Genomic DNA, 24,357 nt, shown 5'->3' with positions numbered 1-24,357 from the left:
AAAATCTTTAAAAAAAAAAAAAAAAAAAAACCTGAGGTCCCACACTCAGAGGCCTCAGCGGATAGGCAGGTAATGTAACTCAGTGAAGTAGACAGGATGAGGGAGAACCCAGATCAGCAAGCATTTACCTCATTAGGATCTAAGACTAATGTGGTTAGATCTTCCAGTTTTTAGAGAAAAGACAAATGTGTACGTGTGTGTGTGTGTGTGTTAGTTTCTTATTGCTGCTGTGACAAATTACCACAAATTTAGTGGCTTAAAACAACACAAATTTATTGTTTTATAATTCTGGAGGACAGAAGTCTAAAATGGGTCTGCAGGGCTCTGTTACTTCTGGAGGCTCTAGGAGATAATCTGTTTCCTTGCTTTTCCCAGCTTCCAGAAGCTGCCCCAACTCCATGGCTCCAGGTACCATTCTTCCTTCTTCAAAGTCAACAGCACAACATCTTCTCCCTCTGATCTCCTGCTACTCTCTAAGGACCCTGTCATTACAATGGGCCCACCCAGATGATCCAGGATAATCTCTCCATCTCAAGATCCTTAATCACATCTGTAAAGTCCTTTTGCCATGTAAGGTAACATATTCCCAGGTCCTGGGGATTTGGACACACACATCTTTAGGGAGGGCATTATTCTGTCTATTACAAAGTGTATGCTGGAATACTCAGAATTTGTAAATGCTATTTTACATCATTATGTAAATTATTAAATATTATTTGACATTTAAGTTATTAAATATTATTTAATAGAAATTATTAAAATTATATTTGAGGTTTAAATTACTGAGTATGTCATACTGTCACCAGCTAGACCAAGCCCTGGCTTATACAGCCCACCTGCTTGTACTCACTAACCTTTGTCTTACAATTTTCCTGAAGCTCTTCTTTCTGGCTTTCCTTGACTCAGGCCAATGAAACCCAAAACCACCCCCCCAGATGAAGGCCACTGCCCTGACAAGACCTCACTCAGGCCCAGACCACCCAGCCCCTTTGAGCTAAACCTGCCTGTTCAGACGGACCATGGAGTGACCCCTGGAATGACCTATAATTACCTTTACCTCATTATAATACTAAAATTTCTGCCCAAAGAGGAGCCTCAGCCTCATTTATATAACATAGCACGTATGTATAGACACGTTTCCTTCAGGTGCATGTCTGACCTTACACCCACCTCTATACAGGATAACAAGACTTTCCTGTCTAAATATTCACCCTAACCCTAGACAAAAGGAACCCATCCACCCTTTCTCAGGGAGTCACGACTTTGGAAGCCATTCCCTACGATCTCCTTATTTGCTGCAAATAAAAGTTTTCTTTGTGGGACAACTCCACCTGATGCAGTTTCTGACTCCACAAGGAGGGAACTCACATTGGTTCTGTTACAATATCAAGAGGTCTTGGGCAGGACTGAGTAGGAGAAGAGAGTAGAGCTCCAGTCTATGACCTGTGACCTCTGATTTGAACAAGCCATTCATTTGCTAAAAGGCAGGCTTTTTCTCATGCCTCCTCCATCCTTGTTCTTTCATACACTTTGCTCTTCAGAGTTCTTGGGAACTGACAAGTTTACCAAATATTTACATTCCCAGGTCCATGGCTATCTCCCCCCCGCCCCAACCATCATCCTTTATCCCTCACCCTCTGACTGACAAAAATAACATTTATTAGGCTCTTGTTGTGTACCAAAGACTAAGTACTTCTTTTATTCTTACAGCAATTTCATTTTTATCCCCATTTTACAGATGAGGAATCTGAAGCTCACCACTGCCTAAAGTCACACAGCTGTAAGGAGCAGAGCTGGTATGCAAACCAGAGGTTGTTTCCCTCTACAGCCCATCAAGATGTAGCATTCAAGGAAAGAGAAGCTGAAGCATGAAAGCTAACAGCCTGTTTAGTTAAGACAAAACAAAAAACTAGCAAGTAGAAACCAGAATGATCTACATAGGTCCAACTTCCAATGTGCCTGCCACTCCTGGATTCCAGCCTCCATCTCCCATGAGAGGACAGATATTCAGCCACAGATTACCCTCTTCCCTGCTATAACTCTGGACTGGAACCCAGAACAAATGGGCTCCTTTACTTATTGATGTCCTGTCTTTGAGGGAGTGATATCATCAAAATGGCAACACAAGAGACTTCAGTCTCTGTCTCCCCCACAAGGTCAACAATTAGACAGTGATCTCAAACAAATACAGCTCTAGAAGAACTCTGGGGTCCACTTAAGAAACTTTAGCAACATAGTGAACAAAAAACCTGAGAAGAACTGCACAAGAAGAGAAGCAAGCAAGCTTCATATTACTTAAGTCAACCCTTCCCCCAAGCTGGCATTGTTCAGTGCCAAGAGAAAATGTCCCAGCTAGGAAGAGTTCTCCATGCCAGGAAAGGAAGTGCAGGGAAAACCACTGGCTTCCCCAGCCTTTCAGGGGCACTGCACGGAGGTCCTGCTTCAGTTTCACTGCACTTAGAATGGCAAAGTAGAGATGTATGGAGACAGCTAGGGACAGGGAAGAAAAATAGGGGCTACCCGAATCAACCATGCAGCAGGAGCGCTGGGCTTCACAATGACCTGCTCTGCAGAGAACCACAGCAGATTTCTCCACTGAAGAAATAAATGGCCACTACAGCTGCTGTGGAATTCCTGCAGATTTCACCAGCCTTTGCCCCACAGGTATCATATTTGATGCTGCCAGCTGCCCCCCCATCCCCACTGGAGCTTAGGAACTATACTAGGGGCAGCTAGCTCGGGCCTCTGAGGCTGCACAAGGGCAAGATGCCAGGCTAGACCCCTGTGGCTGGCCGCCTACCACCACGTGTGTGCTTGGGGCTCTCCCCTCCAGCTGTGCCTTCGTGCGACTGCCCTGATGCCCACCACTATCTTCTCTGCAGTGCTCATGCTTGGGGGGAGACTGAAGCCACAGGAGAGTGTGCCAACAGCCTGGACCCCACCAGCTGCCAGTGAGCCCATAATTGGCCCTGGCCCTTGCTACCTGTCTTGACTCTCACCACTGTGTTTGTGTCTGCACCTGGCCCCTGCCACTATACAGGCACCTGTGGCTGGCCACCACAGACCAGTGTGTGCACACTACTGACTCCGGCACCACCAGTGTCTGCCACGGTGCCTGACCACTGAACTTGGCGGCACTTCTAAGGGTCCCAGCAGCCCTTGCAGAAGGATCACAAAGTTGTTGCTTTTGAACCCCTGAGCCAAAGAGACAACATGCAACCCCCACAAACCCGATGCAGCCACATGCCTCCAAACTTGGTGTCCTGCATCACTAGACACAGGGTCACAACATGTGCCCCTATCCACAGATAAGTCTTCCTTTCCTGAAGTCAGTCCACAAAGTCTGGAAGAGGTGACTGCTTCTTCAAATGCACAGACACTGATGCAAGGCAACACGGACAAGCAAGAATCAGGGAAACACAACTCCACCAAAGCAATATGGTCAGCCTCCAGGAACTGGCCCCGAGGACCTGGAGATCCAGGAGCTGTGCAACAAGTAATTCAAAATCATTATTCCATAGATGCCTAGAGAGCTACAAGAGAACACAGATAAACAAGTTAATGATACAAGAAAACAATATAAGGACAAAATGAGAAGAACAAAGAGATAGAAAACATGAAAGAGAACCAAACAGAAATTTTGGAACTGAAGAACAAAATGACTGAACTGAAAAACTGAATAGAAAGCTTCAACAACAGACTTGACCAAGCAGAAGAAGGAATCAATGAGCTAGAAGACAGATCAATTGAGATTCTCCAATCAGAGGAGCAAAAAATTAAAAGAATAAAGGAAAGAAGGAAGCCATAGGACTATGGGACACCATTAAGAGAAACAATGCATGCATCTTGCATATGGAACATTCTCCAGCTTAGATCATATGAAAAGTCATAAAACAAGTCTTAGCAAATTTAAGAAGATTGAAACACAATTGAGAGCCCAGAAATAAACCCTCACATACATGGCCAACTAATATTTGGCAAGGGAATCAAAAATACTGAAAGGAAAGGATAGTGTCTTCAATATATGGTGTTGGGAAAGCAGGATGACCACATGGGGAAGAACAAAACTGGACCCCTATCTTACATCACTCACAAAAATTAAAGCAAAATGGGTGAAAGCCTTAAACATTGGAACAGAAACTGTAAAACATAGGGGAAAATCTCCCTGACACTGGTCTTGGCAATAATTTTTTGGATATGACACCAAAAGCACAAGCAACCAAAGCAGAATTATTAGGTGAGAGTATGTCAAACTAAAAATCTTCTGCACAGCAAAGGAAACCATTAACAAAATGAAAAGGCAACCATTAGAATGGGAGAAGATACTTGTAAATCATATATCTGATAAGAGATTAATGGTCAAAATATATAAAGAGCTCATGCAACTCAACAGCAACAAAATAAACAATCTGGTAAAAAATGGGCAGAGGATCTGAATAGACATTTTCCCAAAGAAGACACACAAATGGCAACAGGCACACGAAAATGTGCTCAACATCATTAATAATCAGGAAAATGCAAATTAAAACCACAATGAGATATCATTTCACACCTGTTAGAATGGTTATTATCAAAAAGATCAGGTGTGACAAATGCTGGTGAAGATTGGAGAAAAGAGAACCCTTGTGCACTGTTGGTGGGAATGTAACTTGGTACAGCCACTATGGAAAATAGCATGGAAGTTCCTTGATAAATTAAAAACAGAACTACCATATGATCCAGCAATCCTAGTTCTGGGTATATATCGAAAGGAAATGAAAACAGGATCTCAAAGAGATATGGGCACTCCCATGTTCATTGCAGCATTATTCACAATAGCCAAGATATGGAAACAACTTAAATGTCTGTCAATGGATGAATGGATAAAGAAGATATGGTATTATTCAGCCATGAGAAAGAAGGAAATCTTGCTATTTAGGACAACATGGACGAACCCTGAAGGCATTATGATCAGTGAAATAATTCAGATAGAGAAAGACAAATATTGTATGATCTCATGTATATGTTGAATCTAAAGAAGTGGAACTCAAAGAAACAGAGAGTAGAGTGGTGGTTACTAGGGGCTGGGGGTTGTGGGAGATGGGGAGATGTCAGTCAAAGGGTATAAACTTCCAGTTAGAAGATGAATAAGTTCTGGGGATCTGATGTACAGCATGGTGATTATAGTTATTATAGTGTATTATATGTCTGAAAATTGCCAAGAAACTAGATCGTAAGTGTTCTCACCGCAAAAAAGGAATGATAATTCTGTGGTGTGATTTAGGTGTTAGCTAATACAATGATGGTAATCAAGTTGTAGTATAAGTGTATCAAGTCAACATATTGTACACCTTAAACTTACACATGTTGCATGTCAATTATATCTCAATAAGGCTGAAGAAAATGATGTGTCTTTGGGTAGGTCATTTGTCACCTTTGTATCTATTTCTTCCTCTATAAAATGGCAAGAGTTATTTTTATTGTTATGGACATTTACAGAGCACTCACTGTGTGCCAGGCATGATTCTTTGCACTTTAATATATTAGTCCAATTGATCCCTAAAATAACCCTTTGGCGATAAATACTGTTATTATCTTCATTTTACGGAAGAAAAGCTGACACACACACAGAGGTTATATATAACTCATTTTAGGATTATAGCTTGTGAGTGGCAGAACTGGAATTAAACACAGAGTCTGGACACTCTGGGCAAGCAAGTTCTACTCTGCTTACCCCACGGTAAGGTTGTGAGGGCCTTACAAAGGTTCCTTCCTTCCTTCCTTCTTTCCATCCTCACTTACTCTTACCTACCTCAAAGGGCTGTAGTGACATTAAGTGTGCTATTCTATGTAAAGCACTCAAACTGTGTATGGTGTGTGGTAGCTGCTCTGGAAGTGTCCATTCTTACCATCAGGGTTGTTGCTGGGGTGAGCCCAGGCCCAGACCTATGGGTAGCCAAGTGGGGCAACCACTGAGGAGGACAATTCCAGTGTTGAGAGTACAACAGAGTCCCTGGGGCAATAATGATGGCCAAGACTTAGACCCTGAGCAGAGTCCAGGAAGTGGTCAGTGTGCTGTGGACCTAGAGAGAGGAACATAAATGTGGCAGCAGGAATTGAAGGATAAAAACAATACCAACAAACCTGGTGCTTAGCGTGTGGTGCCCCTTGTCGGTACGTTACACATATTAGTACATTTACTCCTTCCAGGTGGCATCATTAGCAACCCCATTTTACAGGTGAGGAAACCAAAGCATAGAGGGGTCAGGAAACTTGCCAAGGTCCCAGAGCCCACGCACACACAGCACAGAGAAACTTCATTTACTTAATATTTAAATTAACTCACTTTGACCTAAAAAAATGTAAAACAAACTTTATTTCACTATAGTCATTGGAAAATCAGTATCAAGACAAAATAAATACCATGAAAAGAAACAATATTATTAAATCCTCTACCCACTGATTCAACTGCCCAAGGGCTTTCAAGTCAAGGCCTATTCTCTTAAGGGGAGGCTGGCAAATGTTAGAGAGGAATTAACAACATATTAGCACCAAACTAGGACTTTCTCATTGGTGTAAAATCAGAAGGATTGAAAGACAAGTAAGAAAGAAATAACTTTCTCACCATGTGATAGAAAGTGATTTAGGGACTCATCCCTGCATCTCCTGAAATCTCACTTAGGGAAACTGGTGATGGTCAAGAGCACAGACTCAGAAGACAGACTAACCTCTTTCACCCCTTGCTGGCTATCCCGTACTGGACAATAATCCCTCTAAACATCGGTTTCCTCACCAGTAAAATAGCTGTTACTTCACAGGGACCTTGACTATAAATGAAAGAATGAAGATTATGCACAAAATCTAATACACAGTAAATGCTTAATACACATAAGCCATTACCATTGTCATTATTATTAAGCTTTGCCCCTAAGTCCCTGGCTTTTTAAAAATTTATTTATTTTATTCTTTAGTTCGATAGTGCTAATAATAAACATTATAGTACACACATAATGGTCACTATATGCTTGGCTCTGTTCTAGGTTTTACAAGCACATATAACCTAATATATATGTATATGCCCTAACATATGTTAAGAATTATTATTACCCCTATTTAATCTACTGTGATAACTTATTCTTATCCCTAGGTTCCTACAGATAGTTTTTACCCTGAGGGACGCAAAGTCGATCCACGGGACACTCCCGGAGGACCTCCTTTGCCCACTTTCTTCCGGTTAGATCCCAGGACCAAAAGGCGCGCGCGGCGGACGGATAGGGAGGCACACCCTCCTCCCCGCCTGGCTCCGCCCTCAGCGCATGCTCGTAGCCCTGCCTCTGACGCAGCGCCTCTTCAGGCTCGGGCCCCACTTGGGCCGGCGCGCTGACGTCACGGGGCGCGCCTCCTGCGCCTCCTCGCGCCTGCGCCGCGGGCGGAAGGTCGTCCCTGTGACCGGCTCGGCGTTTGGAGAAGCAGTCGCCATGTTGTCGGTGGCCTCCCGTTCGGGCCCCTTCGCGCCCGTCCTATCGGCCACGTCCCGCGGAGTGGCGGGCGCGCTGCGGCCCCTGGTGCAGGCCTCGGTGCCCGCCACCCCGGAGCCTCCAGTGCTGGACGTGAAGCGGCCCTTCTTGTGCCGGGAGTCGCTGAGTGGCCAGGCCGCGAGCCGGCCTTTGGCCGCCTCCGTGGGCCTCAATGGTGAGCCGGGCTGAGGGGAGCGACCGGGGGCTGAGGGGACCCCTTTTTCTCGCTCCCTCTGGCTCTGGACCCAGGGCACACCCGAGGAGGGCGGGGAAGTGGAGCGGAGCCCTGCTTGGGGGATTAAGTTTCCGGGCTGGGTCGACCTTGGGCAATCATCTGCACCTCCCGGGCCTCCGCTCTCACCTGTGCACGGACGCAGCTGGGGTGAGCGATCGCAGGTGACCTCCGGCCCTGGCCTTCCGTGCCTCTGAGGGATTGTTTCCGTTGGCGACCAGTCTGGGTAAACCACAGGCCACATTTTGTACTTCACAGGATAAATTCAAGAACTCTGACGGCCGACCGTTTCAGCAAAGTCTGACAGATTTTGTTGCTTACAGGTCGTTTGACTTTGGGCAGATTTGTAAACGTGTTGCCTTACCAGTGAAATGGGTGAATGATTATACCAGTTTCGTAGGTAATGTCGTGAGTTTCAGATGGAAAAATTTACATAAAGCCATTAGCACATTTTGGGGCACTTTATACATGCTCAAAAAATAGGAACTGCTGTTAAGATTTGGGACGTTGTCCCGTTTCCCACCACCTGATCCCTTTAGTGCCCTTCTCTTTCACGCCCCCTCCCAACAACAGCAACACACTAACACAGGCGTTAATGGTGTAGAGTATTAGCGTTTTCATTTGGTGGGCCGTTATTTTCACACTGTAATCAGTTTATTCCTCAAGAAGAGCAACAGGCAGAGGTTGATTTGAAAGACTGAGTTAGCCATCAACTCTCACCGAATCCTCCTCTATCTTTTGTGGCTTGTGTTCCCTTTCTTTTTTCAGGCTCCGGATTGAAAATCCTGAAGTGGCAGCCTGTAGGCCGGTGTGCCTGTAGTCTGCCCAACCTGCATAGTTTTAAAAGGAAGATGTCTTGTGTGTCTTAAAATGTTGGAATCTGGCAACACTGAACTCTAGTTTCTACATGGGGAAAGTCTAGTGTGCTGTGCACTGGCTGCCCTCTTAGTTGGAGCAAGCGCTCTTCCAGTTCATCACAGTCCTCACCAGACCTACTTCATTGTGTTACCTTCCTGGCCCCACTGACAGTTGATTTGGCAAGTAGGACAAGTAATGCTTGCCCTACAAACTAAGTTTCCCCCATTCTTTATTCTTCCTCTATTCAGTCTGTTCTCTACTGTAAAATAATCCGCTCAATTTTCCATATTTCCAAGTCTTACCAGGTCAATCTCTGTTCAGGATCAGGTCAATAAAATCTTTTATTTGCTGATTCCTTTATGCTTTATAGTACATAACACTTTCCACTATTGTGTTTCCTGGTGACTCCTCTGACCTTGTGCTTGAGGGCATAGAGAAAAATCTCCTTTATTTTTCTATTTCCTACAACCTCAGATTTTGCATACAGTTCAGAATATTTGTGGATGAATAAAATGGTGATTTTTTTTTTTTTTTTGGTAAGGGGGCACCGGTGGGTTTTGGAGACATTGTTCAGGGCATGAACAGAGTACACTGGCCCACCCTAAGCCTATTCTTTGGACCTGGAGGTGAGAAACAATAAGGGAGGAGAAAATTTCAACAGCAAAGGCAAAAAGGATCTTTGGAATTTGTCTAATGGCTAAAGGGTTTTTTCTAAAAATTAGAGGCTTACCTGACTTTTCCAAGAACTGGTAAATAATACAGAACCATAAGGCAAACTTTTTCTGTGATCATGTCTTCAGCTTGTAGCTTCAGTTCACATTAAAATCTCCTGTCTAGGTGGTTTGCGGAAAGATAGTACTGAGGGTGTGAGAGGGGAGGATTCGATCAGGAGAAGATCCTTGAGGTAAGGAAGATTTCCAGGGCACATCAGAGTTCACCTTAAAAAACAAAAACCTGTTTTGTTATAATCCCTTACGTTTTCTGTTTCTAGAAGTATCTGATTCTGCTCGAGTTTAGATCTAGCTAGCATTTTTGCTGCTAAAGTCACACCTAATAAGAGTTAATGTAACTTACTTAGAGAATGACTGTCACAATATGGCAGTTTAATTTCCCAAAGTGTTCATGGTGGTGTAGTATGATATAAAGTGTAACCTGCTAGATAAAAGGGGAGTAGACAACTGGATTTCTTGGACCACCAAATCTCCGGAAGAGAACGTCAAAACCATTCTATTTAATGTTCCTATACGTTTCCTTGTATGCTGTTAACATGGTCAGGGGTTGTAGATACTGTTTTTAATGTAAAGGATGAACTTAGGTTCCTTCATCTTTTAAGTATGATACACATCTTTCCTTTGTAATTCCAGACAGTACTAAAGGAAAGTAATTCATACTTGATCCCAAACCCCAGTCTACACTGACAGGTTAGCATTAGGGAGAGGTAGAGTAGTATATAATGCAATGTCACTCTGCCATAGTTGTGAATCTCAGGTAGTCACTACCCATGTCCTGATCCCCTCCAAAAAATGTTGGGTCAGTCAGAAAAGTACATAGAATGATGTTGATAGGTTACCATTCTTTATGAATATAGTTGGCCCTTGAACAGCATGGGTTTGAACTGCGTAGGTCCACTTCTGTGTGGATTTTTATATATATATAAATATGGTACAGTACTGCATATGTACTCTATGATTTTCTTAATAACATTTTCTTTTCCCTAGCTTATTTTATTATAAGAATGCAATATATGATACATGTATATATAACATACAAAATATGTGTTAATTGACTGGTAAGGCTTCCAGGCAACAGTAGGCTGTTTTGAGGGAGTCAGAAGATAACAGAATTTTGATCACATGTGGGGTTGGTGCCTCAGAATCCCATGTTGTTCAAGGGTGAATTGGACTTAGGGCTTCCATTGTTATTGACCTTGAGAACCACGTGAAAGTAGTTGATATAGTCTTTATTGTAATGTTTAACTGTTCAAGAAGTATATTAGGATGAGACAGCCTAGTAGACCAAGTAGAATTATATGACTTATATGAAAATGCATTTTATAAGTACATATTTCTTTTAGAAACAACACATTTTCTCAGTGAGGAATTTTTAGTGTCCCTTTTCTAAAAAGGAAACCTTGTGGCAAATTTCCTAAAATGCATATACAATTTGCAAAGAGATTTGCTTCCTGAAACATACTTAAAAGTGATGCCAGTAAGTTCATTTTTTTGTCAGATATTTCAAAATGGTATGGGACAAAAGACATAATATGTTTGGTTTTTTTTTAACAAAACTGGGGTGCCTGGGTTACTCAGTTAAGCATCTGCCTTCAGCTCAGGTGATGATCCCAGGACCCTGGCATGGAGCCTCCCTTGGGCTCCCTGCTCAGTGGGGAGTCTGTTTCTCCCTCTCCCCCTCCCCCTGCTTGCACATGCTCTCTCTTGCCTCTTTCTCTCTCTCTCTTGCTCACTCAAAGAAATAAAATCTTAACAAAACTACGTACATCCAACATACTACATAAATAGTAATTATTTGTTTATTTAACATTCATTTGACACAAAGATCTGGCCTATTTAATTGGCCTGCAGTAGTAGTGTTTCAGTTGAGAGACCCACACCAGTGAAAAAGAAAGATAATGCCTTTACGCTTATAGAATTTATTGCCCTTGACTGAAAAGTGGGATATATGAAAATTTTGCTCTTTTATCCTGTACTAAATTGAAATAATTGGTTCTTTTGGAGATTTCATTTGATGGTTGCATATTTTGATAAAGATGTTCTTTTCTGTCCATTAGTGGCTTTACTTGAAGTTAAAGTAATACTAATTTATGCTCCAGAGTATAAAATAGAAATCTCTAAATTTTCTGCAACTAAAGTTAAGCTGACAGCTCACAGAATGTTTATTATCTTGTAATAAGTATTTTATGAATTTTTAGCAGTTCTTTCAGCAAGTAGGTAGATAGGAATGTAAAGTTAGACATTTGGTTTAATAAGATGGTCACAAATCAACTTATTGGGTAGACTTGAGGAGTTTTAGGGTCCCTCGTAATCCAGAGAATGCGAGAGGTAGTTACCATAATTGTATGTCTTGGCAGGTTGAATTTTCAGGGATTTTAAAATATTGCTGTTTACAGTACTGTTTAACTTTTTAGATTTGATGCACTAAATTGTTAAGAATTCTGAATCAGTAGTGTTCAATCATGAGAAACTCAGTTTACACATATAATCTTGTGATTTCTTACCAGTATGATAGGTAGTGATTGACCTCAGTTCTTTTTCAGTATTTTATATGCTGGCACTGCCAACTTGACAATTTCTGAGATCAGTGAGTGCCATATTTCACATTTTTATAACTTGATTTTTGCTTATGAATTCACAAAGGTTATTTCCTGATGTATGTCCCTTTCACGGTACTCATCTAATTGTGTTTTTTAACTTTGTTTATTTTGCAGTCCCAGCTTCCATTCGTTATTCCCACACAGACATCAGAGTGCCTGACTTCTCTGACTATCGACGCACCGAGGTGTTAGATGCTACGAAGTCTTCAAAAGAGAGCAGTGAGGCTAGAAAAGCTTTCTCCTATTTGATAACTGCAACGACTAGTATAGGTGTTGCATATGCTGCCAAGAATGTCGTCTCCCAGTTTGTTTCCAGCATGAGTGCTTCTGCTGATGTGTTGGCCATGTCGAAAATCGAAATCAAGCTATCCGATATTCCAGAAGGCAAGAACATGGCTTTCAAATGGAGAGGAAAACCACTGTTTGTGCGCCATAGAACCAAGAAGGAAATTGAGCAGGAGGCTGCAGTTGAAATGTCCCAGTTGAGGGACCCACAGCATGATTTAGATCGAGTAAAGAAACCTGAATGGGTTATCCTCATAGGTGTTTGCACTCATCTTGGTTGTGTACCCATTGCAAATGCAGGAGATTTTGGTGGTTATTACTGCCCTTGCCATGGGTCACACTATGATGCTTCTGGCAGGATCAGGAAGGGGCCTGCCCCTCTCAACCTTGAAGTTCCCTCATATGAGTTCACCGGTGAGGACATGGTGATTGTTGGTTAGAGACCTGGACTCAAGTTCTAGGCTCCTTTTGGTCTTCTTGTCACCTCAGAAGACTTATAAGCAAGCCTTCTATACTTAAGTTGATTTGAAATATTTAAGAATTGCTAATAATGTATTTGCAAACATTAATGTGAAGTAAATTGAATTTAATGTTGAATGCTTTCAAGCATTCACCTAATAAAGCCACTGTTAAACATTGTTAACCTCAAAGACTTAAAAAGTGCAGTTTCTTTGATAGTTAATTCTATTTAAAAATTACAGGCCGGTGTACAAGATATTTGTGAAATCTATAATCAGCTTTCTCCATCTTCCTTCTTTGTGTCAGGGACACAGATTCTACAGTGCTAATGGTTAGACTGAGGTACAACTGGTCATTTCCAAGTCCTGGAAGATATTTATGGCATTGGCAGAAATAGTAGTATCCAGGTTTCCCGTCTTGTCTCTTGCACGTGAGTCCTGGCTATGTGTGTCCTGCCCCGTCTCCACCCCTCTGCACCCCCCCCCCCACCCACCTCAAGTCTGTGTGGTGATGTTGAATATACTCTATGGGAGAGTCCTAAATGAGGTGTTAGCAGTTCGGAGGGTTTAGCCCCACTTCTAGGTAGCCAATTTCCTGCTTATGTGACAGGTCAGGAAATTTTATTTTTCACATATGGGAGTAAGTTAGTATTTAGAATTTTTCAGTTTTAAGAGGCAGTGGTGGGATATTACCTGAGAAAAGCTTTCCAGAATGGGAGTGCTGCTGTTATTTTCTTCATCAGGTGTGGATATTCATGTTCCCATTGCTCCTGCATCCACCCTATCAAGAGGCCAAAGTATCTGACTTACACTGTGTTAGTGTGAAAATGATCCTGCTGGTTTTGTTTCTGCAGTGATTACATTTTGAGGTATTTCAGTTGTATTTGCAGTCACCAGTTTTCACCGTGAAGTGAAGGTGGGCACAGGGAGACATCAGAATCCACACCCTCTTCTTGCTTTCTGCCTTCTACCTTCAGTTACACAAGTGAAACAAGACAGATCTGATACTCTCCCTGGGAACTGGGAGTGGGCTGTGCCCTTCGTTGAGAGTCAACAGCTACTTTGATAAGTTTGCCTTATCTTTGCTGTTTGGCCATGGGCCAGTAATACACCACTGGGTCCATCTTTGATCACATGTGCATTTGTAAGAAAGTAAACTAGATTAAGGGGTTAGGTCTTCCAAAGGGAACTGGCCGTCCAGGGTTCCAGTCTTTAAAATGGTAGCTAAAGAAGATGTCCAAGAAAAGAAAATGTCCAAGTTTTTATGCTTATGAGCAGATATTTGGTTCATCTGTACCATTCTAGAAAGAAAGGTGTGCTAAATGGGGCTTATTATAATAGTATTTTATGTTCCGGTATTTGGGGTAAAAATATAAGACAAAAGGTGCCAAACATTGCTAGTTTACTAAAAGTAGTGAAATTACATCATTGTGTATAAGCACATTGGGTATGTAGTATTCATTAATATTTGGAGCATCTCACATGAAACATGGCCACCCCCCCATCATGAGGCCATGAAATGTAGGTATTTGTTGGATATTTTATCATTGTAGTAAGATTCCTTTTTTCCTAATATTTATGAGGAAGATCATTTTACACTTTCTTATGCTACCTTTTTATGGTGCCAGTTGTCCACAATTTATTTTTTAAAACTATACCAATATATTTATTATAAACTGACAAAATTTGAAGTTGAATTGAGTTCCTACTTTCTTTTTAAAAATGGCAGCAGGAACTATTCATCACTTCCTCAGGATATGCTAATGTAGGAGCTCATAAATATTTTTACAGTCATAAAATTCTTACTTGGAAGAACTTATGGGATGATAAATAAAAATTCCAATTTTTAATTTTAAGATAAATTATTAAGCCTGGAGTAGAGGCCTCAAAGCATTAAATGAATTCTTAGACCCCAACAAATCTGAGTGACTTTTTTGGGGGGGTTTGATTTTTCCTGTGTGTAAGTTTATAGGAATTTTGTTCCTTTGGGCATAGCTGAAACTGCTGAGCTTTTAATATATCCATGTGTGGATTGAGTGAGTTGGGAGCATGGCGTAGTGGAAGTACTGGACTAGAATTTAGGGTTTTAATTCTGGCTTTGCCATTTCCTAGCCATCGAACCATGGGCCTGTTCCTTAACCTCTTTTGGACACTTTTTTCCCCCATCTGTAAATTTGGGATGGTTTCTAAGAGGCCTTCTGCCTTTAAGATTCTCTGAGCCTCTTCAACCCCCCTGCCCCAATAATGGAAATAGTTTTCTTAGATAAATATTTGATGTGTTTGCAGTATTTGGTACTTCAATAAACACATCCAAAGCATTTTAATCAACTGAACCAATCTTTTATTACAATAGTAGTGTTCAAACAGGGCAGCCTTCCTACTCAAGGGGGGTGTTTGTGGCCATTATTTGATTGTCACAATGGCTGGAGGATGCTGCTGGTATTGGGATGGAGGGATCGGGGAGTGGGAACACAGCACTCAGTTGTGAGGGGAACACAGGTCCACAAACTAAAAACTGTGCTGCCTAAACCATCAGCACCACTTTACCTTTTTTTTTTAATATAATTTTTTATTGTTATGTTAATCACCATACATTACATCATTAGTTTTTGAGGTAGTGTTCCATGATTCATTGTTTGTGTATAACACCCAGTGCTCCATGCAGAATGTGCCCTAATACCCATCCCCCCACCCCCTCCCCTCTAGAACCCTCAGTTTGTTTCTCAGAGTCCATAGTCTGTCATGGTTCGTCTCCCCCTCTGATTCCCCACCCTTCATTCTTCCCCCTCCTGCTATGGTCTTTTTTTTTTTTTTTAAATATATAATGTATTTGTTTCAGAGGTACAGGTCAGTGATTCAACAGTCTTACACAATTCACAGCGCTCACCATAGCACATACCCTCCCCAATGTCCATCACCCAGCCACCCCATCCCTCCCACCCCCCACCACTCCAGCAGCCTTCAGTTTGTCTCCTGAGATTAAGAATTCCTCATATCAGTGAGGTCATACGATCCATGTCTTTCTCTGACTTATTTCACTCAGCATAATACCCTCTAGTTCCGTCCACGTTGTTGCAAATGGCAAGCTTTCATTCCTTTTGATGGCTGCATAATATTCCATTGTATATATATATACACTACATCTTTATCCATTCATCTGTCGATGGACATCTTGGCTCTTTCCATAGTTTGGCTATTGTGGACATTGCTGCTATAAACATCGGGGTGCACGTACCCCTTCGGATCCCTACATTTGTATCTTTGGGGTAAATACCCAGTAGCAGCACCACTTTCCTGAAGAGAAATGCCCATACCCCATTATTACCCCCTCCCACGCTGAAGTGCTACCTTCATCTTTTCATGTTTGAAATGCCAAACAACTGCACTGTGACTCCCTGCCTGGGAAGGCCAAAAACAGGAAGTTTGCACGTTCCTAGATGTATCACAGGTGTTCTGTGCTGGAATTGGATTTGGTGGGCTGCTTATGTCTTCTGTGATATTTTGACTAATGATGTTAAACTTAAATATCCCATTTAGTTTTTAAAAGAAGGCTTTGTTCCACAAGTGACCAAGACAAGTAAAATTAATTGATACTATGCTAAATGGTTAGAGCAGACTTATGTTTGATTATCTCAGTGGAACAAAATCCTAGATATTAGGGGGAAATGTAAGGAAATAAATTTGACCAGTTGGCATCCTGACATAAGATGATTAGCATGTACTTTTTTACTGGGAGTAAAGATTGGGACAATCTTGAGATTCCCTTTTTATTATGCGTTAAACAGAGTGGTTATAGAAAATGACCTTTCCAAAAACCCTAGCATTGTTTGTTAATGTCACATTTACTTTTGTCTTTCTGAGCATATCTTCATAAAATCTGTTTGACTCAATCTAAGTGTGCAGAGGGCATTTGTCCTTATTTGATATATATGGTTTAGGATCAGAATGTGCTATTAGTGCCCTGTTTTCTGAACAGTGGGAATGTACTATTTGTCAGAAGTCACTCTTCATTCTCATTGTGCTGAAATGGCATTTTCTGTATTTTCATGTCATTTAAATACTGCCTTGGGGCGCCTGGGTGACTCAGTCGTTAAGCGTCTGCCTTCAGCTCGGGTCATGATCCCAGGGTCCTGGGATCGAGCCCCGCATCGGGCTCCCTGCTCCACGGGAAGCCTGCTTCTCCCTCTCCCACTCCCCCTGCTTGTGTTCCCTCTCTCGCTGTGTCTCTGTCAAATAAATAAATAAAATTTAAAAATAAATAAATAAATACTGCCTTTTGTATATTGACCCAAAATAAATGTGCATATTTTTCAGAGTGATATTCCTGGCCCACTGTTCTAATACACTTGCATTATCACCTATTGCTAATGATTCCCCTAGATTACTTCCCTGAACTTCACAGTCATGTTCAGCCACTTAAACTGGGCATCTGTACACAGACGTTCCATTAACACCTTAAACTGTCCAAGAGGAAAGGAAGTCATCTCTGTTTCCCATAAGCCATCTTCTTCATTGCAGTTGGTGACCTTCCCATCTACCCAGTAATCTACCTGGCAGTAAGAACCTCTAGTCTCCTCTGCCTCCTTTTCCATTACCCCTTCCCCTGGTTCTAAATCCCCAAACCCTGCTAATTGTACCTACTTAAAGAACAGGTCCATTACTGTCTCTGCAATTTGTAACATTCTAATAGGGGCAAACTTTGAGCACCAACTCCTAGTCCATAGACTAAGTGTACTTTTGTGTACGATCTCATTCAATCCTCAAAAAATCCTGTCAGCTGGGTAATGTTGCTATTCTTAGTTTACAGGTAGAGAAATTGAGACCCATGGAGTGCCTTGTCCATAATCATATAGCTGGTAAGTTGGTGGAACCAAAATTTTAGTTTAACCCAAGGACTCTGAGTGCAGCATGTATAGTCCCGATCACAATCCTGTATATGTATTTATGTGTATATACCTGTGTGTGTCTGTATACATAAATGTATATAATACATATATGCATATGCATTAATTGAGGCCTTGTCAATTCTTGCCTGGTCTATTGCAGCAAGGTCTTTTTTCTTTCCTCCAGTCTTCTCCCCTTAAAACCCATCCTCCATATGGGTTGCCAAGTGGTGTAGAGGTAAAGAGTATGGGCTTGGTTCTTGGGTTCTAATCCTGGCTCTGTCATTTCCTAGACATGTGATCTGACATAAATCACTTAATCTCTTTGTACCTCTCCCTTATATGAAAAAGACACTGCCTCAGGATTTCTTTAGGAATTAATGCATTAATGTAGGTCAAAAGATGACTTCAAAACTGAACGGGAACCTCTACCTGCATCCCATCAGTAAAGCCTTTGCTCCAGTAACAGAACTTGGATGTTACCTGCCTTCTTGTTTTCTCTCAGTCTCTTCCCACACTGTCCCCTCTGCCTTGTTCCCCTTCCTTTCTTTTGTTTTATCTGGTTTGTCCTCAGCCTGACCTTCAAGATTTTTTTTTTTTTAAGATTTATTTATTTGAGAGAGAGCGTGAGCACTGTGGGAAGGGGCAGAGAGAGAGGGAAAGAGAATCTCAAGCAGACTCCCTGCTGATTGTAGAGCTCAGTGTGGGGCTCTGTCTCAGGACCCTGAGATTATGACCTGAACTGAAATTAAGAGCCAGACACTAAGCCAACAGCCACCCAGGTGCCCTGCTTCAAGATTCTTTAGGTGTGGTATTCTGCACTTGAATTACATTCACTTTTCTAGCAAGTTTCCCCAAAATCAGGGCATATCCATTTAGATATCTATGTTTTCCTCTATTTTGAAGTTCACTCTCCTGGTCTGTCTCCCCACCACTAGACTGAGGGGGGCTGGGGACCTGGCAAGTCCTTAGCCATGGTATTGAGTGCTGAATGGGGAGGGGGTGGGGGGAGGGGGTTGAATTTCTGAGAGGCATTGTTTGAAAGAAAAGATTTCCAGATACTTTGTACAACATCTTTAAAAATTGAACAATCATGTAATGTCTGTGTATCTTATTTTTCTAGGACTTCAGGTCAGAGGAGAAATGAACTAGTATTACAGGATATTTTGGATTTAAGTTTACACTCCTCCCAGAAGAAAAAATTCAAAGGAATTCAAAAGGTATAAATAATTCAAAATCTTTTTTTAAAAAATGGATTATTTTACTTTTTTCCATTTGTTCATAATGAACATTCTTCTCCCCGAGTAAGATTTCAATGTCAAAAGGTTCGTCCTTCAGTATTTTATTTCCAGCATTAAAATGCAATGGACATCAGGTCATTACTTACACCATTTCATCTCTCTTATTCACTTTCTACCCTAGAATTTAGGAAGGGAACATTTTGCTTAGAGGGGAAAAATATTATCAAGTAGGTGAATTGATCAATTTTTCTCTGAGGTAGGAATGATGGAGGATTATTTTCTCTTTTTCAATACTCAGCACTACTTATTGGAAGTTAAAAATGTCCTAAGCATAGTACTGCCAGGAATAGGAGGTTAAAATGGTTTCTACTGTAGGTACTTAAAGGACACCTAAATACACTACACAGAAAGACTGTTCAAGTATTTGCCTATGCGAATTCTTATAAAAAGATTATTATAGATCTTAGATCTCTGGTCAGTGGTACAAGATTTAAAATTTTGTGAAGGGCTTCAGCAGTATCTTTGTAATAAGTCCTCCATAATGATCAACATAAGATTGGTATATCAGTGAACTAAAAATCCCAAATTCAAGAAACTACACTTTATACTTCGCAGCTATTGTACTAAACTTGGGCCAATTTGAGTGCAAAAGCTTACAGTCATCTAGCTGCTGAAATCCTTCTCTGATTAGAATATTTGCAAAGGTAAGAAATGAGAGTCCATAAGTAATAGTTTTTCATACAGTTTTAAAAGGGCAAACAAAACCTTGACTCCTTAATTGAAGAAAAGCTAATGCATTTCACATAATTGTCTGGTTTAAGATGATTATCTGAAATTTGCCATTTTCTTTTATCTATTCATGGTTAAAATTTCAACTAATGCCTCTTCCTTTATCTGAGTGAATACTTGCTTTCTTAGCTCTCACCACAATACAAACTCTTCTGTGGCCCCTGTTTGGCCCTTTAGAGAAACAGAGCATTCTGAGGGCCCCAGCTGATCTCAGTATATGAAAATTGTAAGGGACTAAGGGATTGTATTCCCCTTAGTCAAGATTATCTATTAGAACCTTTTAAACATAAATTTCAAATGAGATAAAGGGTATGAAAGGCATTATAAACTGTAAAGCAAAATACAAATGCTCAAAACGTTATTTAGTGAACTATACCAGTGAGACCATATATGACATTTAGAATATGATTAGGTATGCAGAAAGGCAATTTCAAGGTGGAGGTATGTTCCTATCCAGACTGTGATTCAGCAGTTGAAGATAGGTATTAATCCTGTATTCTCGTGATGCTTTAGTCCCTGGAAATTCAGATTTGCATGTGGACATGGGTTTGATGCTAATAGCAAAGCTGAACTCATCCACAGTAATGGTTCACATTGTAGGACCCTCTTCCCCTGCCAGGTTTTAACTAAAGGATTATTACTAATTGAATCCAAAAGCTAGTTCTCTGAAAAGAACAAGAAAATAGATACAGCTTTTGTAAGCTTGATAAAAAGAAACAACACAAGGCAAAAATATATAAGATGAGAAGAGAATGAGCCATTATCACTTGATGGAAGATACTAAATAGTAATAAAGTAATATAAGAATGCAACTCTATGCAGCAAAGTTGTAAAGCTCAGGGGATACAGATGATTTATTAACAAAATATAAAATGCCAAAATTTACTCAAGAAGTAGAAACCTTAAATATACCAATTAGCGTAGATCCAATTAAGTATAAAAAGTTAACACGACTGGTTGGCTTCATATCTGAGTTCTATATGACACTTTAAAGAGAAGATAATTCCATTCCTGCTTAAGCTATTCTAGATCAAATCTCCAATCTTACTATGCATACAATTCACCTGGGGATCTTGTTTATGATGCATATCCTAATTCCATAGGCCTGGGTTATGGCCTGAGATTTTGCATTTCTAACAAGTTCCAGGAAATGAGCTTGACGTCCAATTGATGTCCATGCTGCTAGCCCATGAGGCATTCTTTGGATTAGCAAAATTCTATACCATGGGGATGTAGGGTAAGGTGGGATATGGAAGCTCTACAATTCATTTTATGAATTCAACATAAAATTAATATTAAAACTAAACATTAGATATACAAAAAATAGCACATCATTCTCATTTACTGAATAAATAAAAATTTCTAAATAAAATGCTAGTAAAAGAAATCAAGGCTCTCTGCTCCTCCCTGTTGGATAGACACTTGCATCATCCTTGAGATATGATGGTGAAGGTTGGAATGAATGGATTTGGCTGTCATTGGATACCTGGTTACCAAGGCTGCTTTTAATTCTGGCAAAATGGATATTGTTGCTAACAATAACCCCTTTGTTGATCTCAACTGCATGGTCTACAAGTTCCAGTATAATTCCACCCATGACAAGCTCAAAAGCACAGTTAAGGCTGAGAATGGGAAGCTTATCAAGGAAAAGCCTATGTCCATCTTCCAGGGGTGAGATCCCAGTGCTGAATATGTTGTAGAGTCTACTGGTGTCTTCATTACTTTGGAAAAGGCTGGGGCTAACATGAAGGGCAGAGCCAGAAAGGTAATCATTTCTGCCCCTTCTGTTAATGCCCCCAAGTTTATGATGAGCATGAACCGTAAGTATGACAACTCCCTTAAGATTGCCATCAATGCCTCCTGAACTGCCAACAGTTTCCAACCCCCCTGCCCCGCCCCAACCAAGGTCATCCTTGACAACTTTGGCATTGTGGATGGACTCATGAGCACAGTCCATGCCATCACTGCCACCCAGAATACTGCAGATGGCTCCTCTGGGAAGCTGTGGCATAATGGCTGAGGGGCTACCTAGAATATCATTCCTGTTTCTCCTGGTGCTGCCAAGGCTGTAGACAAGGTCATCCCTGAGCTGAATGGGAAGCTATGGCATGGCCTTTCATGTCCCCACCTCCAATGTGTTGGTTAAGGATCTGACCTACCATCTAGAAAAAGCTGTCAAATATGACATCAAGAAGGTGTTGAAGCAGGCATCAGAAGAACCCCTAAGGGCATCCTAGGCTACAATGGGACCAGGTTGTCTCCTGCGACTTTTACAGTGACATCCACTCTTGCACCTTTGATGCGGGGACTTGTAATGCCCTCAGTGACTGCTTTGTCAAGCTTATTTCCTGGTATGACAATTAATTTGACTGCAGCAACAGGACTTTATGAAAAATAAGTACAGGATCTATGAAAAAAGTCTAAATCAAGATCTAAGCAAATGGAAAGAACATATTCTTAATGGCATAACTTAGTTTCATCAAAAAATTTTTTTCCAAATTAGCATGTATTTAGGATCTCTATAGTGGTTTTTGTTTGATTGTATATTTACCTTGTTTTATTTAGGATAAAATGGGCATGAAATTTATATAGAATAAAAAATATCCAAGAAGAGCCAAGAAAAGTATGAAAAAGAAGAATGGAAGTTGGCTTTAGAAGCAAGAACCCACTATAAAATCACTGTAGTTAGATTTATATGGCATTGGCATGGGAACAGACATGTTAGTGGAACAAAATAGACTATCAAGAACTAGATCTTAGGGTATATGAGAATTTAATATAAGAAAAGCAGGAATCAATTCAGTGGTGAAAAGAATGGGTTGTTTAATAAACGGTGCTGGCAAAACCTACTATCCCTCTGGAAGAAAACAGAGTTGAATCCCGGCTCTCATTATGCATAAAAACAAATTCTAGGGAGATTAAAGATGCATGTAAGACAAATTTTAAGAAAATCTCAAACTATATAATCTGAGGATGGAGAAGACCTTAATCATGACAGGATCTATATCAGAAAATAGAGGCCTGTTTGTATACAAAAACAAAATCTTTTTTTTTTTTAGATTTTATTTTTATTTATTTGACAGGGAGACAGCGAGAGAGGAAACATAAGCAGGGGGAGTGTGAGAGGGAGAAGCAGGCTTCCTGCTGAGCAGGGAGCCCAATGTGATGCAGGGCTGGATCCCAGGACCCTGGGATCATGACCTGAGTCAAAGGCAGATGCTTAAGGACTGAGCCACCCAGGCACCCCCCAAAATAGAATCTTGAATAACAAAAGATATTAGCCAAATCAAATGACAATAGATTTGTAAAAAACCCCAAAAAGCAATGAAAATGAAAGAATTAGGCAATATCTATAGAGATTTTGTAAACTGACAAAAAAAGGGACAAAACTCCAGAAAAAAAGTAGGAAAAAGAAATGTATAAGCACATACAGAAAAAAAATAAATGTGAGAGACTAATAAATGAGAAGGTATTAAATATCTTAGTTGTCAGATTAAGCACAATGGTAATGAGATATCACTTTACATCCATCAGATGGGCAAAACTTTAAGGAGAAACATCCTTTGCTGTTGAATATGTGTGAGAAAGGGGTACTTACACATTGCTGGCAGAAACAGGAGATAGTTTTAATATATTTCTCCAGACTGCTTTCCAAAACCAAAAATACACATACCCATTCTTCTGAGACACTCCCCAAAGAAATAAAAACACAACTATTGAAAAATGAAGGTATAAGAATATTTGTTTGGGTGAATTTATAGTGGGCCCAAACTAGAAACAAAATGACAATGACAAAAAAACAATAAAAGAATGTATAAAAGTTTTTGAATGTGTTTTATGAGTGTGGAAAAAATGTGGACGAATACCAGGTTCTGTTAACATGAATTATCTGGGATTGAGGTGGATATGGGGAGAAAAAAGTCTGGGAGAAGTGGGGGTGGGGGGGTGCACAGAAACAAGTTAACAAGGAAAAAGCAAGAAAATACTACTAGCTGCCTGCCCCTGCCCAGCACGAATGATAGCCCATTTTGCAAAATTATATATGTGCACCCACATACATATGTATATATATGTATACATATATACATGTATGAATATATGTGTATACGCATCTGTGTATATGCAGAAAGAGATTGAGGAAAAATGAGTTTATACAAATACCTGCAGACATATAAGGATGTCTGTGACATATTGCTAAGTGAAAAAAAAGAAAATTACGAAGTAAAATGTATAATATGGCTCCCTTTGGTAAAAAAAAAAATCCTCTATATGTATACTGTTGCTTTGATATGTTTGCATGAGTAAAGAGGAAGGTATAGATAAGCACTTCCATGCTGTTAGAAGGGGTCATAAGTGTAGAGTTGAGGGGAGCATGATGATTAGGTTTTTTCTTTACAGTTTTTAGTATTATTTTACCTGCTAAAACAAACCTGTTTTGCTTTGTAATTTGAAAAACTTGAAATTATACTGTCCTGACTCTCTGGGCAGACATTTTTCCTGACTTATTACCTCACTTGGAATATCAGTTTGTCCCTTCTATTAATTAATATTAGACATTGATTAATGTCAGTTGTCAATTTTTTGCCTACTAGCCATTAGACATAAACTTATACACAAAAGCCATATAAAAGTACAGTTCTCGATATATGGGTAGAGTAATTTTTGAACTTTGTTTTCTAGGAAGATTAAAAACAATAGATTTACCACTTATTTATTTGCATCACTCATTTGCAGGTCCATCCTAAATCATAGATTGCTTTAGTTTATTCAAATATGAAGGGAAG

General features: G+C 40.5%; 1 protein-coding gene across 1 annotated transcript; it reads left to right on the top strand.

Moving 5' to 3' along the window:
- Nucleotides 1-7,348: 7,348 nt before the first annotated feature.
- Nucleotides 7,349-12,919, top strand: LOC116623389 (cytochrome b-c1 complex subunit Rieske, mitochondrial). The gene is made up of 2 exons (XM_032390542.1): nucleotides 7,349-7,671; nucleotides 12,032-12,919. The coding sequence occupies exons 1-2, from the start codon at nucleotides 7,458-7,460 to the stop codon at nucleotides 12,640-12,642; spliced, it is 825 nt and encodes a 274-aa protein (XP_032246433.1). The 5' UTR covers nucleotides 7,349-7,457; the 3' UTR covers nucleotides 12,643-12,919.
- Nucleotides 12,920-24,357: the final 11,438 nt, after the last annotated feature.

The sequence above is a fragment of the Phoca vitulina genome, unplaced genomic scaffold (genome assembly GCF_004348235.1).
Source record: "Phoca vitulina isolate PV1807 unplaced genomic scaffold, GSC_HSeal_1.0 scaffold58, whole genome shotgun sequence".
Taxonomy (NCBI): domain Eukaryota; kingdom Metazoa; phylum Chordata; class Mammalia; order Carnivora; family Phocidae; genus Phoca; species Phoca vitulina.
This window is presented reverse-complemented; position numbering and strand designations above follow the sequence as displayed.